At 35.8% G+C, this 20,350-nt stretch overlaps 1 protein-coding gene across 1 annotated transcript in view; it reads right to left on the minus strand.

Moving 5' to 3' along the window:
* Positions 1-14,955, minus strand: part of CAND1 (Cullin-associated NEDD8-dissociated protein 1) — a 125,008-nt gene extending 110,053 nt beyond the window's left edge. Inside the window, exons 1-12 of the mRNA XM_051218094.1 lie at positions 14,637-14,955; positions 12,305-12,457; positions 12,164-12,265; positions 12,060-12,127; positions 11,905-12,020; positions 9,374-9,536; positions 8,213-8,557; positions 6,487-6,664; positions 4,045-4,121; positions 2,648-2,865; positions 1,191-1,404; positions 55-160 (exon numbers count right to left, since the gene is read on the minus strand). Coding sequence (XP_051064530.1) covers positions 55-160; positions 1,191-1,404; positions 2,648-2,865; positions 4,045-4,121; positions 6,487-6,664; positions 8,213-8,557; positions 9,374-9,536; positions 11,905-12,020; positions 12,060-12,127; positions 12,164-12,265; positions 12,305-12,352 — 1,635 coding nt within the window. The 5' untranslated portion in view covers positions 12,353-12,457; positions 14,637-14,955. The remainder of the gene's footprint in view (positions 1-54; positions 161-1,190; positions 1,405-2,647; positions 2,866-4,044; positions 4,122-6,486; positions 6,665-8,212; positions 8,558-9,373; positions 9,537-11,904; positions 12,021-12,059; positions 12,128-12,163; positions 12,266-12,304; positions 12,458-14,636) is intronic.
* Positions 14,956-20,350: the final 5,395 nt, after the last annotated feature.

The raw sequence follows: 20,350 nt of genomic DNA on the forward strand, positions 1-20,350 counted from the left end.
ATTAATGCACAAACTTCATCAAAACCATTTTAATTAATTACACAGTTTACTTACTCGATTAGCATTTTGAGATTTCATTTTATTGCTTATCGATTGAGATGTTTGCTTTTCAATGCCACGATACAATGTCGGCAACAGAGATAGTAATCGTGACTGAGCACTTCACAAGAAAGACAAATAAATAAAGGGAAATAATGAATGATACAGAGAAAAACTGAACTGACTATTTAGTAATAATAATAATAATAATAATAATAATAATAATCTATGTGCTAGTAAAGATTAATAGTCAATAGAAGTTCTCTGAGCTAGTTAGTTTGGTCGTGAAGCTTTCCTCGTTCTTCTGAACACAATCATCAGTACAAACTTTAGGTAGAGGTTTGTGCTTTTCCTCAGATGTGAGGGTCTTCATAATCTAGCCAACCACCAGAAGAGAAAGAGGGAGAGTAAGAAGCCTTGTATGACACCGATCCTCACGTGGAATGCATCTGTCAGCTGTCCTCCATGCACGACTTTGCAGTGTAGTGCGTCGTATGAATTCCGTATGATACTGACGGTCTTCTCAGGTACACCATAGTGTTGAAGAAGTTTCCATAATGTTCTCATATCTACACTGTCAAATGCATAGTAATTTGTCACTATGTATCAACTTTCTTGGCTGAGTTACACAATGGAATATAAAGAATTAATCAGAAATTAAATCCAAGGTTCTAAAGGAACAGAACACGGGAGGAGACAATCGAGTGTATTTGACACAAAATTACAGAGCATCTCAATAAAATCTGAGAACTATATATCAAATCGTTAATTTGAAAAATGTCCACCAATTGTCTCAAAATGCCTTAGACTTCATTGTTCTTACATTTTCATACAAATTGCATTCTATTCCCGCTTTTGCTTTCTTGATCTTCCCTCATCTTCTGCTGCCAGATATTACATTCCTGACTCGTATAATATACCACTTATATCAATATAAGTAGCACACATCACAATACTAAACCAAGTAACGAACATTATTTGACAACAATAACTAAGATCTATTTGATGAGTAGGTATAATCTAATATTCATAGGATAAGTTACAATATATCTGAAACAAAATTTTCACACAAAAGAAAAAAATAGTAGAAAATTTTGAAAGAGAATTCATAGATGACATAAAGCTATTTAATTAATTAGACATATTTTTACCTATTAGGATCTTGTAAATGCAGTTTTAGCTCTTCCAAAGTAGATTCAGATACAAATAATGTACTTTCATAAGATCTTGGACTATTCTGTTGGTTGACAGCAACAGATCCATTAGTAATAGTGGTATTCAAATGAATAGTTGATGTTAATCGAGTTTGACGCAACAACGCACTAAGGCATGAGAATATAGATAAACGTACAGATTCTTCACGTTCTAAAAAGAAAATGGAGGAGGGAATACACTACTTATGACGAAGAAATTGATATTTGGAAATAATATTTAATAAATACACGTTTATATTTTGAACCTACTGGTTTGGAAGTTGATAATGCTAGGAATACTTTAGTTATAAAACATTATTGAGATTTCTTAGCTGTTTACATCTCAGTAAGAGGAATAGTTGGTCAGTAATAAGTGACGGAAAACTTGGCACTTATATGCATTAGATCAAGTTGTCACACCACATCATCATACAGAGATGAAATTATCAAGATGAATACTGAAGGGGTAGAAGGTGAAGTACCACCATTAGTGGCAGTAAAAAGAACATTATATTGACAGAATATGATCCCTGAAGAATGAATGAATCCGTGAAATGAAAGGTGGTAAATAATGTTGGAACTCAAAATATAGAATAAGGACATCCAACATCTTTAACTACTGGTTAAGTTCATCATGTGGACCACAAGCAGGTAGCATCCATCTATCGTCACAGTTAAGCTTAACAGTTAATTATATCATAGATTGATATATATATATATATATATATATATATATACACATATATATACTTCGTTAGCAATATTGCCTATATTGGCAATATTTTGGTCCTTAAAATGTTTGGCGGTGCCTGAGCTAAATTACAAAACATATTAACTCCTAAGGCAGATTATGTATTAAAATACTTGATATGATTCAATGCCTAGTCAATACCGCTTCGTGCGTCTAGATAATATTCTTCCACTCTAATCCTTACTTTTAACTTCAATCCCAAATTTCTTGAGTTTGTAAACAAAAGAATGACAAAGCACTGCATCATGGGTGATGTCAGTTCATGATGATAACTATAGACCTAATTTATAAACCCATCTCAGAACTCCATCATAGCTCTTAATACTTAATCCTAACCATTTTGCATTATAGCTGATTTCAGTTGGTGATAAAAACTTTATAGGATGATTAACCCTGAATTATAACACTATATAGAATCCTAATATGCAAAACGTAACCTTTATCTTTTATTGCAAAGAATAATTCGACATGTAAGGGTTGATTATTAAGGTTGAAGTGATTATTTCACTGCTGTAATATTGCTTTTCACTGTTAATTGTTTTTTGACTAGGAAGTGTTTCCTGATTAGCTGATAAGCTGCCCAAGGCCGTTAGTGCATTATACTTTTATCAAAAATTTCGATTCAAATATCATGAAATAAACAAAGGTATATAATTAAACTAACCATTGAATTGTTTTATCAACAAAGGGGCAATAGATACATAGAAATTAGCAGTCATTTCAGTGAAAACTAAGATAATTGCCTCTAAACCACGCGCTGCAGCACGTCTAACTTTCCATGATACGTCTTCATCATCGGAATATTCTCCATCTTCATCGTCATCAGCATCAACATCAGCATTATCATCTTCGAAATCGACATAATTATTATTGACGCCCATTCTAATGAAAGAGTTTAATTGGAAGGATACATAGCTAGTAATTGGATATATATACGGAAAGATTAAATTATTTATTACAGAATGAACTTTTTTGCCGTTCCATTTATTCAGAGTTAAAGATAACCTATAGAAGGTTTACATTAAACTTTGAAGTGGGGCGTTAACTATCAGGGGCGAGATGTATTGTCAAAATTTCACAATTTCAAGGGCTACATTGCCACTGAAAACTAAAAAGTAATAAAGAGCTGTCTCATCCTAATGTATGGCTTCTTAAGATTGTACATCCACGACTCCATCAGATGATCTGAAGTAGCTACACTTCCTGAACGGCACAAGAGATTCAAATGACTGTATGAAAAACTGGGAGGACTTATACAACCTAGTTTTATATAACATAGTGGTTTTGTTCCCTGTTTTGATCGAATTTCAACGGTCAAACTGTGAATGATCCATTTCGCAGCAGTGCTGAAGCGATTAAGCGCAAAGACAAAGATATCCCCTTCTTAGTGAGAGAAGTCATAGTTGGATATCTTAATTTCCCTACAAAACTATTTGTTGTGTTTTGGTTTTGATGACTTTTCGGATGAAGACAAATTTTGGTCCTCATTCAGTGAGAATGATTCTGGAAAAAAAGGATCCCAAATTCCCTATTATGGTCGAGTGTGGAGTGCACTTTCCCATGTATTCAGTGTCTCTGACAGAAAAGTCCCACTTACTGCCTTTACACAATAGGAACGTTGTTTACTAAATTAAAAGGACATAGTGAGAACGTCCAGTTCTTCAAACCAGGTTTGTGGAAACCGAGCAGCCACCTAGGGGAATTAGAAAACCCTGATTTCAAATCAGTGATGTAAATGGTCTCCAGAATCCTAAGGAAACGGATGGCGTATGAAACTTATTCATGGTCACTGGCAATCATGAAACAGTATCACTTAACGTTGCTTTACTGTCTTAAGGACTAGACCTCTAGGTCAAAAACGCAGGGTGGCCTCCCGAGCAGTATTCCAGCCTGCAAGCAAATTTTAAAGAAAGTGCTCAGTTGTACTAGATTTTATGTTAAATGAAACATAATAGGAAATGATCAAGTTTCAAATTATCCACTGACATTTTAAAAAGCTACTAACATCACCCTTTGGGTTAAGATGAGTGAGAAATAATAATTTATAATAAAAAAACCTACTGATCATCTCCATCTTCAACAAGACCATAATCATAATTTGGATCGTATTGCAAGCGTTCACATAGTAAATTAATCAGCTAATTTAATGGAAAACGAAGGAAGAATAAAAGATAAGTAACAGCGAAAAATTGCCAATACAAAAGTGGATTGAAAAAAAAACACAAAACTATATAGCTTATCATGTAAGACAATAATTCCTTCTTAACACTCAAGATCCAATATTCCAGTATTGTCAACATGATAAAAAAAGCAAGTGACGAATCATGAGTTTGCCTGATTGATTACTTTATCATTTTTATTGCTTTCTTCAATGACCCTATCTACTTTGATTAAATTACTCTTTTATTATGAAAAACCATAATTTTCTCAACAAACAAAACAGTATTCTCTTAGTCTACCTAAGAAATAAAGGTTGTGCATAAAAAATCCTTGATAACACTGATTTACCAGGTGTAAATTTGTGTACTTGGCTTAAAGTCATTCTATACTATTCGTATGCCTAAACCAATGTAAGAGGGAAGGAGTTCGAACTTATAACTTAAAGGCTTGATAGTCGAATGCCTTAACCACTGAGGCACTACTCAGTGGTAAGGAAATAAAAGTAAAATGAATATAAAAAACTTAAACGAACCATAGTCATCAGAAGATGTATATTTTTCGCCCCTCTTTTCCTACACAAACAACTTCAAAGATAATGACGATACAGGGACAAGGACAGAAACATAAAAGCGAACAGGACCAGTTGTGTAATTCTTGTTTAATAACTATATTACTTACAAGTAACCAGTATTTATCCTTCTTTTTCCCTGCGCCTTACTGGTCAAGTGAATTATCGACAAATCGCGTATTCTCTAATTGGCCAAAACGCATCTTACTTGAATAGCCATTTTGAACTTCCCATATCTTAAGTTTGACTGCTTTGTAATATACTGTTGTTGTTGTTTTACCAACTTCAATTTAAGCTTAACCTTAGCTAACAATGACTTATTGAAGAACCATTTATTATTTATTTCCATTTATACGAGTATGGGGGATCTGTGGAGGTTGCAGTATTTTCATAGTCGAAATCACGAACTATATCCATCAATCCCCCATATTAGTGACAATCACGTGCTCATTAGTAACCACCTTCACTATATAACTCCTGGAGTTCCAGTGAGAATCCGTAACCAGTGGAGTTCAACAGTGTTGGGTGTGAGACAGCTATCTAACGCAAGTGATGGATCAAGGGTTGCCTAAAATCATGGATTGATTGGAGTTAGTCATTAACATTGTTGGATCCCGGCGCAGTGATCTGAAGGTTAAGTGTTCGCACGAGGGGCCGAAGGTTCTGGATTTGATTTTCGAATGTGGAAACGTAGATACACACTGCTGAGGAGTCCCATACAAGTGCTTTTAGGTTCTCAATAAAAGTTTAGCTAAGGTCGGTTCGTGATTTAAACTGTGAATGTATTTATTTGCAAGTATTTACGAGTAACCAAGATAGTGTTCTGACTCTAATGGATCTCGGGTGCGTTGTTCAAATGAATTTGATACCAGTTCTATGGTTAAACCGATCATTTTGTATCTAATAATGTGTTTGCTAGCCTGACCAAAGGTCGATAATTAACTCTGATAATAGTGCCGGCTGAGTGGATAGAATCGTGCATATATGTAGAAAGAGCCGGTACGACACATTTAGCTCAGCAGAAATGGAAATGTCTAGTAGTAAACATTTCATAGACACCTTGAAAACTCTCAAGATGACTGATGAAAATATCAAGTTCAATTCTCCACAAATTTTCTGAAGCTACAGCTATTACATCCCTGAAATCTCGATGAGACTGTAATTTATAGACGATCTTTGTGGAACGCTGAAGAGACCTCGATAAAATTTGCCTCCTCACTAGAGTCAAAAGGGGTTTATGAACTTGTGTGAGGAATAATGATTGAGACTACGAGTTAGAATGTAGGGTTAGGAATTGGTGTGTTCATTACGAACTGGTATTAGTTATAATCCCAAAATGTTGTTTATCCATATGAATGAATGAATTTCGCGCTAAAATCGTCCTACCGTCAATTTCATTGGCTCGCCCATAAATTAACGTCCCGCCAAAATCTCACTTTTCATACCCATAAAAATGAAACAGTCAGCTGACAACATAGCTCCTACTTGATTACATCCTTCCATTCTTCCCGGATCTACCTAAATTTTTATCCAGTGAGGAAAAACATGGTTATGTAAAGTTTATTATCAGAAAAATAAACACAATTGGATATCATAAGGGATAGAATGAAATCTACTCACTGTCCAGTGAATTAATCCCAGACTGTTAGGCTTAATTCTTGCTCGTCATATCACTCATCCTAAATTTTTAAAAATGGTTACCGACAATTTTCGATATTTAAATGAAAGGGGAAAATGTCAACACCCACACAAACGCAAAAATCTGAGAAACCTACTTCAGGAAGAGAAGGTGAAATTGCTCTAGGACAACGTCGAATTATTGTTTCCAATACTTGAATAACTAACTCTACAATATCATCCTGTTCTGGATTATTTGTATTTGAACTGTATGCAATCGATATGAGTAGTTGGAGTACTGATGGAATACAATGAGGTGAACGTTGAAGTTGACGACTGTTAGTGAAACATCATCAACAAACAGATAGAAAATATTAATGGAAACCAAAACAAGATAGAAAAGAATAGATTTTTAAAATCAGGATTCACTGTTGCTTCTAGCAAGAAAAAAAAGGATAACTTGATTTTACTACATAAATATGAACAAAAGTATGTTTGAATTCATTTTGTATTGTTCGTTTGTATCTTCCCAGTGATGATTAGGACTGTGATTGATCAGTCTTTTATTGACATATGTGCATACTGTGTGAATCGCCTCGATATTGCCTTAAGTCACAAGCGTTATATGCAAGGATGGGTGGTGGCCAGCAGTGGAATCTAGGATGCATGTTTCGTTCTATTTGGGACTCTTCAGCTGGATGCACCCGTATTCTAAAGTTGATGTTCACCCAGGGACTCGAACCCAGTACATCACCATTAAATCATTTATTTGGTTGAAAAAATGGACGATAGATAACAAAGAGACTTTATTCATTTGATTATTAATTACTTATGAACTGTACTTGGTCGAGTTGACGAGTAAGCCATATTACGTGTTAGATATAGGTTTAATGTAATGGAAGTAAACCTGTTAGAGTTACTGGATTGCACTGATTCCAGTCTTTTAATAGATGTTGAACAGGTCTACTTTGTGATTGGTCGGAAAATTAGTAGAAAGTAAGAAACTTGAACTAAGTCGAATGTAGAACACAGTACTAAAATCCTCAAACCATTTACTGTTATTCTGAATCATGCAACAAACAACGAACTGGTAGAAATTGATAAGTAAATAAGGAAGATAACGTAACTCCAAATCAGTCAACGGTTCACATGAATTTCATTCTCCGAAAAAAAAACAAATTATTGAGTGATATAATCATATTTGTTGACCGAGTTACAAACAGTCTACAGAAATCAATTTATTGTATGCCTATCTGATAGCGCTCGCAGATAAATACCAAAAAATACAACATCCGACTGTTATCAGCTTCTTAAATAATGAATACTAAATATTTTATTTTTCATGACTTTATGGAAATAAACTTTAAGATCTTCTCCGTGATTAATTCAACTGATTTGCTATTGATCGTTCTATCATTGTTGCTCATTGAATTGAATTAACATTGTACTGGGATATTTTTGTTACTCCAGTCAGTTATTCAAAATTCTCAAGAGATAACATGTATGAAGTTGTAGAAGGATCGTATATAAAACAACATACACAATCGATTAATCGAAGTGATAATTTTCATGTCACTTGACAGTGATTTAACATGTTAGTGACATGCTTGGGGATGTATAACTCGATTCTTTGAATCGCAAAAAAAAGTGAACTAGTAATTCTTTAAGTTAGTTTGACCTAGTAGTGTTATTCCTACCTGAAACCTGATATTACTTCCTAAACCATTCTATTTCATAATATCTATTTCGTCAATAATTTATATAATCAGAAGATTTATTGTACAAAGTATGCTGTACACGTTAACAGTAGTGTATTGGAAATAACATCTATTTAATTGATTACTAATTAAGAAAGTAGGTCACAAAAAGAACTAAAACACTTACGAAACAACATTGAAGCATTGAAGTAAGGTTTTCATAACATCGACAGAAGGTACTTGTTTTAGTTGTTCCAATAAATGTGGTCGTTGAAACAATGTATTTTCAGTAATCAGTTTTGACAAATGATCGTCGAATTTCTCCATTGGTTTTGATGTTAAAAAAGGACTCATTTGTAAACGGAAAAGGAGAAAGCTAACAAGTGAACTGAAATATTTTTGTGGTATAATCCATGATAGATAACCCAATGCCTGAATAGCACGTTTACGTAAAGTAGTTTGTGGACATCCAAGGCAAGTGATCATGCAATCAAGTAAGTCCAAGTGATAACTTGTCAAAAGATTTCCAAAACTAAAAACAACAAAGCAATACATCATCAAGGCAAATTATGGGATGAATAAAACCTGTGCAAAACAGTGAACATGTCTCTAAATACATATTACGAACTATGAGCCTGTAATCTACATTTGCTGAGGCATAGCAGACTAAGTGTCGGATACAACCCAATCGTATAATCGAAATGCCATGGAGCATTGTTTGTTTTTACATAATAAGGGTAATGAACAGTTTGCTGTCTAGTAGACTTTGATCTTCAATAGTTAAGACAAAATAATGGTAACAAGCGGAGTTCAACCATGTTGGGTGTGCAACAGTTATCCACCACAGGCAATAAAAGATGGACAATATCGTTAATTAATCGAAGTTACAAATGCGCACCACAAGATACCAGCTCAGTGGTCCGATATATTAAGCGTCCGCATACGTAACCGAAGGTCCTGGGTTAGATTTTTAATGGAGGGGTGATAGATGAATGTTTCTAAGGCCGTTGTTCAGTGCTTTCAGGTTTTCTATGATGATATAGCTAAGAAACGTTAGTGATTCTACATGTCCACAAATCCCCCTACGCTTCTAAATTTATTTGAAATCTAAAGTTTGTTCACTTAAAATTAACAGTATATAGCAATAATTAACGATTATATTAGTTATTAATTACAGAAAAATATAACTAATCAATTTTACATGACAATATATATATATATATATATATATATATATATATATATATAACAGTCAGATACGGGTAAGTAAAACAGAATAAAAATAAAATCATATTGATATAAAAAAAATGATAAATCACAATTTACAATAAATCAATAAATCACATACTGATTAATAATTTCAGCTAAAACTTCACAAGCTTCAACGCGTACATTATCATCTTGATGTGACATAACCATATGTAATAATGGAGAGATGGCTTCACGAACAGCTGATTGAACTACTACCATATCAGTTGCATTCGGTAAAGCATTAACAACAGTCTTGAGACCTGTGAATATAGTGGGGAGAAAAATTAACGAATAAAAAGTGATTGGATTTTTTTAGACAAAATTAGATAAATGACCAGAAGAGGTGATATGTTTCTAATTGTCTAAAAATGTTTTTTGCTCATCAAGTACAGATTTGTGTACTACACTTTTAGTCACACTTTTGTATGACAGTTGGTGATACTACCTGAGTTATTCAAGCTATAGTTTATGAAGTGATATAACAATCATACGTAAAATAAATATGAACACTAAATTAAGCTGTCTAAATACTGATATTATATTCTTCAATATAAAATACAAGGAGTATTTCAGAAAGTTGTATGCTTATGTTTTGACTATAAACTATTCCTAGTATACGGGTGCTACAGACGTCACTTAACTGTCAAGGTCAAAAAAGATGAAGTGAGTCTGGTTTTGAGACAACGAAGTGAAAGTCCCTTCTTTACGCTGATTAGTTGAAGATCCATACAGTCAGTCATCAGGAACGTTCTGGGCTAACGTTTCTCATTATCACAGAAACTAAATTATTTCGACCCATTCGTTACTCAGTGTTAATTCCATCTCGTTGTAGTAAGGTTTTATAGTAACTTGGGCTAATGTATATTTTTGCCAGGCTCTATGGTTATTATGACTGATTGACTGACCGGAAGTACTTTATAGAGAAGTACTATTGAAATAAGAAAATGTAACAAAAATGAACTCATCAGTAAACTATATGGAAGATAATAATCCAATCATCGACTAAAGGAATCATGTTTGTATTCAGACACAAAACTTAGTAGCTCAGTTTCACACAGTACTGTGCTTTGTGTCACATGAAGCAACTCCACCTGCTAACTTAGCAGTTATATGTAGATGTGTGTCAGGAGTGACTAGTGTGAGGGCCAATTATACTGTTTGGTTACTTAAGCCTTGGTTAGTTCAATGAGGCTTAAATCCTGTGAACCGCTGGTTAAAAAACGAGTACTTAGGAAAACAAGACACGGAGATACACTATAGTGCTTAATTATTAGATTTTTTGATGCTTTATCAGAGTGTAAACACGTTTTATCTGTTGGTACTTTTTTCAAACATGCAACATGAAACCTTACCACTGACCTATTCAGACCGTGAGTGAATCATAGTTATTTAGTCAAGCAAAGACATTGGTACAAAGGAACACAAAAATATATATGCGCCATATAAAAAGTGACATTGTGAAGAAATAAAGGAAGGCGAGTATAATAATAGAAAAAAAGAAAATAAATTAGTCTGAGTGAATAATAACAATAACAATGATAATCATAATAATGAGGAGTGATTCAGTTAAGGAAAAAACAATCAGAATGGGATCCTTCAGTAGACAAAAGTTACTCTCACTTATATGGTCAGTCAGTCAGCTACAGTGTAGGACCAGGCACATATGTGCATCAGTCCAAGTTGCCATACCTCATTAGCACAACAAGATGAACACCGGATTCATAGAAGTAGTTAATTCAGTGGTGGTAATATACAAAAGAAAGATTGCATATAAGGACATAGTATTGCACCATCTCTAAGATCCCAACCACGTACTCATGAAGGCCTAACAAAATACAGTCTTGTACAGATTCCCTTCATACCATGACAACACCATGTCTTACACTGACCACCTCTCCGCTTCTTCTAACCGGTCTCAGAGTCGGGAAATAATGTGGGATCCGCTGGTACGACATCCGCAGTACGTGTCCAAACCACGGAAGTCAGTGTTCCAAGATGGTGACACCAACTGAATTATAGTCACCATATACGAACACACATTGACGTACCTCCGCATCACTGACATGGTGTTAGCACTGGATGCGAGCGATCCTTTGTAGGAAACGACAGTGGCCAGAACTGAAAAAATCCGCCCTCGCTTTAATTCCTACTCTCACAAATTGTGTCTAGATTATGCACGTTATTTCACTACTAGTTTTATTTATTTATTTGAACACACAAACATTGGTACAAGGAGGCACCAAATGTATATGCGCCACAAACGATCCAACTAGACAGTAAATAAATGATATACTCTAGTTTTGTTCCAACCATGTTATACCAGTCAATTTTCTCGAGGTTTTGGCCTGTTACTAACAGCTGACTAGGAAAAATTGTCTGTAACATATGAACTGACAATTTTTCGGAACTTTACAAAGTGGTAGAAACCATGTAACACAGATGAACTGTGATATGACTTTAATACAATCAGCTAATTTGACATAGAGAATCGGTGAAAATTTCTTTACAATCTAATACAAAATGATAAGGGTGAAATAACTATTTTCTTGAATGAAGTTAATTACACTAATCAACATCCAGTATAAAATATAACACTGGTTGAAGTATCATCCATGTACAGAAACCTACCAATACTACAAATGCTACGAAGCTGTCCTTCGCCTCCTTTTTCCATAGTTCCAACAAGATCTTTGACGATGGTAATAATCTGCTGTTCTTTTACTTTAGTCGCTAAAGGACCTAGTCTATTTTATATTATCAACGATTTGTCAATAAAAACCTACGATTTTACTGCAAGACTTTGAACTTCACCACTAGGATCCCTCAGAAGACGAAGAATGAGTCCAACAACCTAGAAGGAATGTGAAAAGAATAGATTGTCACTTACTCTCTTTTCACTTTGGAGATCCAAACGAAGGGTGTTCACTTGTAATTCATTGATAAGATCATTCATAGCCATAAACCGGTAATCAGTATCAGCTGCCACCATCTATTTGAGATAAATAATTGCGATGAGACCATCACATACCTTCTCCAGTAATGATGTCAAAGACTTATTTGACGTATCCATCGCCATTATGCTGGTTGTAGTGTAATAAGCCAAGTAATTGTGAAGAATTGGTCAACTTCACCGTTCAGTTAACCCAGCTTCAAGTGTTAGGTTGCCAACTAAATGAGTAATCTAGAGAAAAAACAGTGAATAAATGAAATGATCGAGATTCTAATAGTCTATGAACTTCCTCGAAAATCGCCAAGGTCCGCAAAAAATAGATACTAAATTATTTCATTCCATAATTTACAAAAGTTATGAATGATTGCTTCACACGAATTCATACTAGATGTGGCTCGGCAAGGTGAACTTGCAGATGAATTATTTAGGCTATGTTATGAAACCAAGTTTGAATAAGTCGAACGTCGAGTACTTCGTGACCACAAAATCTATTATGTTAAGCATTTATTTCCATCAATACCTAGTTTGATCAGTTGAGATCAATGAAAAATCTACTTAAAGAATGAATCGACTAGGATGATGATTGAAGTTTTAGCATCTAAATAGGGTTCGTCAAGAAGTCTCCTCTATCAAATTTTAAGTGTGGAGTGCGGATGTTGGATGAGATACAAGACTACAATAAAGATTAAATTTTCAATATTCCCAGCACTTCTCAAGTAGGATCCAATCCGAATAAGGTATATGTAGATCAGGGTTATTTCTCAAGCGTAAAACTGAACTAGTGGATTTGTGAACATGGACCTACTGAAAAGGTTATGCATCCTGTAATGCCACCTGGACTTATGTATCACGTTGGTTGTGATGAGTAAAATCAAACATAGTGACTAAGAGACAGAGCTACTCTTCGTAGTCACTAACTTTTTAAGTCATATGAACTCTATAGTGAAGATTTACAAAGTAAGCCAGAATAAAAAGCGTTTTTTAAGTGTATCTTCATACCAGGCACAGAGGTACAAAGGCATTTACTATTTGTTTTACCGCATTTTCGTCATATTTTGTACAAGAATGTGCTCTGGGATTATCTGTTAGTGTGGTTGGAAAATTTACTCAAATCTGGAAGAACGTACAGAAATAATCCAGGCAGAATGAGGGAATACAAGTACCTTTATTCATAATCCCAATCTAGCAGTGAGGTTAGGGATGATCGTGTGACTTCACCATGTTTTAATTTTGTGTCTGATGATACTTTAAGTACAACTTGAGAAAACCTAAGATGGTGGCGGAAACTTTTCGACCCTGAATATGCGTACGAGTTTGTCTTACCATAACATTTGAAACACGATATCCAATGTTTACTTATTTAATCGACAGTCAGTGCCATTAATATGGTACATACCTTGTGTTTACGAAACGCTAAGTATTTATCCAAGACTAAAAAAGCATGTACCTGCACTCACTATTTGTTATGAAACGATGGAAATCGTCCGAAAGTCAGTGTCCGGATATTCGTATCAGTCCAAGCGGTGTTAGTACAAATGCAAAGATCGACTACACAACCCACAGATGAGAGCTTATCTACTGTAAACTTAGTTAACTAGTGTCAAGTACCGACTATTTTAATTTATTCAGACTTATTAGGTTGTGCAGCAAGTTTCGATTTGTTATAGTACAAGATACAACCTCATGAGTCATCTTACTAATGCTAAGCAAAAAACGGATCCTCATTGCAAGTGGCGGTTTATCTCGGTCATATCACACCCTACTTTTCTACCCAATATACAAAAGCCTATGAACAACACTTGTCTTGAATCAGGCATTTCCAACAGACTGAAAAGAACACCATATCTACCAGCCCGTTTTACGTGGCAGACGTTCGGTTTGTAACTTTTCACCTTGGTTAATAGCAATTTTGCTCCATGAAGGAAAAAGGACATTATTGGTAGAGCTTACAATCACACAGTAATGTGGTGGAGAGCAAGTAATCCTCATCTTTGGCACCACTCTGTATTCCGAAAGTTCAACCGGTTTTCCAGAACCATGAATAACATATTGAATTACATTAAACGTTGCGAATGTCTATGATCTACAATGTTTATGAATAGATGGTCAAAAATACACAAGTATTGGAAACCAAAGTATCAGTATCTCCGAATATCCGTTTGCCTTAAAAAGCCAAAAGTAACACCGTGCAACTTATACAACCACTGATACTGTCAGGAGTCGTTACAACAGTAAAAATGAAGTCAAATGAATACCAACGCCTGGTACGAGTTAACGGAAATTTGTCTAAAATTCAACCACAAACACGAGTGAAATAGTTCGACGCACTTGAGCCTAAAGTTACAAGTGTATGGCACATATATAAGGCTAAATACATATCCTAAAACAACAGTATACGCAGACTACTCACTTTGAGGTAAGTATTTGAAGGGTACACGGGATGCGAAGTACCGTTCAAAATTGGTCGACACGCTGTTTCGGTTTTCTGAAACCGAAATCCAATACCTATGCGATGATGTACTGAAATCAGTTGAGAGTTTTGAGCTTTAGGCAGTGTTCAGAAAAACGTGGAGCTTTTTTGTTTTCGCCTATGAGTGAATTTGAGCGCGGTGAAGACTTTTGCTGAGTTTAGCTTGTTCTGGCTTTTGTCGATTAAAGATTCTAGTTACATCCTACCAGAAAGCTAGGACGCTGATATGCACGCACAAAGTAGGCAGTACTTCTTTCTCTGATAAGCTAAAGGTCATTAAGTGATATTTCTGGGGTTTGAATTTAAAACTTACGTTTAAACTTTCACTCCCAGTAGCACTAGGCCTATTTTCGATCTCTCGTTGATTGCTTCCACACTTGATATCTTCTCACATGGACAAAGATCGATTGTCTGACAAGCTCCGGGAGGTTATTGGCAAATGTGAGGATCAGCGGAGTGACAAAAACGATTTCATTTGACGCTAGTGACATTAACTCTTTCCAATTTCGACGCTTCCTGTTAACGTTGGTGAGAAACACTTTGTCCTCAAACGATCAAAATCTGATTTTCTGGCACGTTTTTTTGAAAGTAACTCTTGCGTTCCTGATATTGACGATTGTGTAGTTTATACACGTATTTTGTTTGCATTACCATATTGTCATTCTGAAATAACAAGGTCAAGCACTAAAGTGGAATATTCCGTATTTACCGTTTATTTCGACTCAGCTTTTCTTACCAATCTAGGCTGATTAGGTCTGATTTCAATGACCATCAACTATCTAAAAGTTCGTTTTTGAGATATTTAGAAGTCTAATTCCGTCTTTTTTACTGAAAACGACGGGGGTTCATATCCTATCCACACGATCTTGTAGCTGATCATACACCAACTGAGACGATTAACATTAGCCGTTGTACATTTGGTTGAGTTCATCAACGGTGAACGCAAGAAAACATAATGTATACAGTATGGCTCGGCCATGCACACATAATAGCTCTGTAAATTTATTCCTTTTATATTAAATATATTATTCCATTACCATCTTGTGTGCATTATTTAATGGTTCTTACAAATCACATTACTGATAATCACAGTAGGACGAGTTAGTACAGACAATTGTGTGACTTGTAGAACCTTGAGAACTACTGTAAACATCATCAAAAAGTACTAGTATTTATAAATAATTGTCTACGCAAGATACTGAATGTCTGTTGGCCTGATATCATCAGCATCAGCCTACTAGGAAACTGCATCACGAGGCAAGCACTAACTTGAAAGAGGAAGGCTGGAGAACACACTGAGTCGAGAAATGGGAGTGGACATGAAAACGATTAATATCAATTGGAAAGAACCGAAAATAAATGCCCCAGACAGAGTTCGATGGCAAATTCTGGTGGGTGTCTTGCGATCCCTCTTGATGGGCAACGGGTGCGAGAAAGTAATGATATGTATTCGAAGTGAGATATTATGGATCATATAATCACATCATGGAAAGTCTACAGTGCTAAACCATGTCCATTATTCTAGTAGCATAGGAATTGCACTGGTGACGACCTCAATCTAAATCCAACAGATACATTCAAAAACCATTGGGGCACGTCTGCTCGTGTGGCGATGAATTAACTCACTCGTAGATGTTGCATTTGATTCATACTCGGACGTTGATTAGTCATCGATGCTTGAGTTGGCACTGTATCAGAATAAGGAGATCACGATGGGATCACGAAAATCCGTAGAATCTCAGTAAAATCGCGCGTTAGTGATAACTGTGTTTGGATTGGCCGTCAGTTATTATCAGTGGTTACTGTAACCGACGAAACAAAGTTTTGTAATTATTAAATCAGGGTAGACGACAACATCTGAATGCAGTACGTAGTATATCCACTACAGCATTCGTCTACTACCTTATACTATAAGCCATAGTTTGCGGCTCTCATTCCAGTATAGTCTGCCACTAAGGTCAAGGCAGTGATAGTGTAGTTCGTGGGAGAATTTCCTTGGATGTCTAAAGACGAAACCAGTCGGCATTAAAAGGTCATCAAGAAATCCGCTTTTCATTCAGACTTTGAGCCAGTGTCACAGGAGCGATGGAGAGGGATTACTTAAAATCCCTTTTTTCACAAAATCGGTTAATAAGCTACCATTGTATAATACTTGTTTGTTAGAAATGAACAGCATATTCCTACGAGTTGAGCGTATCAACCTTTACCAGACCCTGCCTCAATATCTAGCTAGTGGAGTGTTGAAATGGCAATGTATCCCCTTCTGGGTTGTAAAATCATTTATTCTGGGCTTTTTTTCATACATAATATTTGGAGGTTCAAAAGTCGACCCGACGAAGTTATTTCCGTCATCACTATAGATTTCCTTTAGAGTTTCTCTCTTCCTATGAAACGTATTAAAGCTATTATGAAAGCGTCTGTACTCAAACTTAATGCTATTTCTGGTTGCACGGCACGCGCTTGAGGACACAAAATATTCGTCCATACTTCGTTTTTCCACTTCTTTCTCAGAGAGCCATCACATAAAGGAAAAACAGAACCAGCCTTGCAAAACGTGACAGTCAAAAAAGGTGCTATTATCTGTTGATCCAATGTGAATTTCGTACTCATACAACCCATGCATTTATTTATCACCCGTCTTACTGCTCTGGTTCACCTAACAATTCGGTAACTCTTGAGTATGGCAGCTAACACATATGATGTTGCTTTTCAAGTGCTAGTGTTGTCGGATGAATAGCTGTGTTACAAAGTAATGACTGGGTCGGATCACAGGATGCCTGAATGAAAGTGGACAGCCTGGGTAGTTCAATCGTCCGCCAGCACGAAGTACTCAATCGATTAATGTGAAGGACAGTTTTGGTAACTCTTCTCAACTGGTAGTTGATTAGGTCTCAACTCCATACAATAGAGCTATTTTGACGTTGGCGTTGAAAATTTTTTGTCTCGGGTAACAGCCTGTTTTAGTTATAGATATTCTCCAGCTGATGGGATATTGATATATCTTTGATAGTTTGCAGTTAAGTCGAGAAGCGTTTGATCTTATCTAGCTAGTAGTCAGAAGGGATGGGTAGCACAGCGTACCCATTCGTCCTCTGGTGCGGATGCGTGACCGAGAGCCTGCTGCTAGAATGTGTCAAATAAAACCAACGAAGACAACATCAACGTCAGAGACTTACAAGCTTATTTATTTTTAGGATTTATTTGTCTCGTTAACCCCCTAGAATGTAAAACTTTGCCCTCCTGTTCTGTTACATTTGAATGGCAGTGATAGTTTTACTTTCGTTGCACTTCACTATCTTCCGTGATCTACCATACTTTGATCCATTTTTTGGTTACATTATATAGTTCTCTCGTACTCCCTTCCCATGTAGTTTCTTCCACTGCTACTGCAGTTTATATTTCCTCTCATCAGCTCTAGTGCTGTTCTCTACTCGTTTGTTTATGCGTTTCCTTCTTCTGCTGTTGTTTGACTGCTAGCCTCTTGTTTATTCCTTCTCGAATCTCCTCCATACTCAAACGAGGTCTGTTCTTTAAGTCACTTCGCCTTCTGTGATGTTGAAATTATAACTTCGTCAACTTTCCAGTCGCTGCTAATAATGGATTTTTATTCTTCTAATGAGAGCTATCTTGAACTTACTGAGTTTGTTGGTATATTAAAGAAAAACTAGCAAACTCATGTGATACTATTTATACAGTTGTCCGAAGCTTCCTTACCTTCAATCTCACCTTGACTACCATTGAGTGGAGACCTGAGGCTATATCAACTTTTATTCACACCACTTCCGTGAATCTTTTAAATTTTTTATTCGACTAGATATGATCTGTCTGGTTTTCTGAAATGTAGTCTGCTATAGCCCATACAACTTTTGTATGCGTTTGTGGTGGAAAATTGTGCTACCCATTGCCATGCTGATGAAAGTACATAAATTTTCAAACCTATCACTCTCGCTTCTTTTTCCGGTCCACGTAGTCTATAATGCGTTCACACCTAGAGCTGTCCATCCCGACCGTCCATCTTTTAGGTCCTCTTTCCAAACATTTCCAAACGTTTTAGAGCACTATTTGTGAGATGGATGGAAGACTCATATAAAACCAGCTCTTATCATCCTCATTAGTATCAGTAGCAGACGCATTGGGCTGCGATCTTTTTCTCCTTTGTACTGAAGAATGTTTTAATGATCCTGGATTTGTGAGTTCTCCATCATATTGACTCTACTTGTAGTTTAAAAAAGTAGTTTCGGTATAATCTCGTATGTGTGGTATTTTCTCCTTTGTGAATCGAGTACGGTAACAGCTCTTCTAGACCTATTCCTGACCAAACTGTGCCCAGTTATTTCACTCACCTCAAGCACAGAAGGTTGGATCTTCCTGTTTATCCCTCCATTTGAGTGACCTCCCTGGTCTCCCAAACTGTGCAGACATTCAATGTATTGTTACATTCGTTGTCTTTATGATCAATGACTCAGGACAAACGAATTAATTAAGAGCTAGAATACAAATGTTTTTGAATATATGTATATGTATATATTAGTAATTGAATTCATGAGAATATCGGTAATAATATACAATCAAGGTATAATTATATTAAATGGACACAACCAGAATGGGATAATAGTAGTATCGAATTAATGCCAAATTTAGACCTTCTTGTGGTTGAATTGGATTTGTATTAGAACTGCATATTATAATCATCAGTAATTGTAATAGGATAGAAATGGCACTGGCAATAGAATAACCAGCGTTTGTATTGTGGCGAAATAATTTTGGGACTCTGTTAGACTGGCCTAATCTGCAATGTACCGAAATGAACGAACTGTCAAGAGTAACAGTCATTCACTGTGTCTCAAGTATTTATACATCAATATAATAATAGAATACGACCAACAGATGGATAGACAGTCAATCAAACAAAGGCATATTAGAAGGATTCGCGTTTGCTGCCTTGGTTGTCAGAGTGAGCATCAACTTTGTAACTTTTGGAGCGTTTCAGCTTTCTCAATCAGCAAACCTAACTGTTCTATATAAAGTCACTTTAAATCCCAAGGATAAAGTTCAAATGTATCAAACGGTTTCTCTAGTTGGCGTCTCAATAGAGGATGCTTCTTGATGAACAGAGTTGTTAGCCCCACTCTCCACCCTTCTCTTCCACCTGTGCTTAGACTCGATAGTAACCACAGAGAGATCCAAACCGAGTTCCACCAGCATTAGTCGAAGACATTAGGGAAACCTCTAGAGAGGGGTAGAAATCTAGGATTGACTATTAGTCCCTGTAGAAGGTCCACGACGAATTTCATTGTTACTACCGCGGATAAAGTAGAAACGACTTTATTGTCACAACAACTAGGAATAGAGCAGTAGTTCAAATAAAACGAACCTACTACAAAACAGTTTAACTTCAGGGTGTTGATGGTAACCAGAAATTCTGTTGCTTTATTGTTCAACTAACAGAGAGATAAATAGTTGATATTTTGGAGGTTGAGGAAGTCGTAAACTTGTAGTTTAAGTTAATGATCTCAGGCCATTGACTAACAGCCTGTCAAATTATGTCGATTTTTAGGAGTTCAAACCTTATTAAATAGGTTTACAGATCTGACAGTCTTCACCTTCCGTATTTGGTATGTTAGAGATGGTTCTCATAAAAAAGAGAAGGCTCC

Source organism: Schistosoma haematobium, chromosome 7 (assembly GCF_000699445.3).
Source record: "Schistosoma haematobium chromosome 7, whole genome shotgun sequence".
Taxonomy (NCBI): domain Eukaryota; kingdom Metazoa; phylum Platyhelminthes; class Trematoda; order Strigeidida; family Schistosomatidae; genus Schistosoma; species Schistosoma haematobium.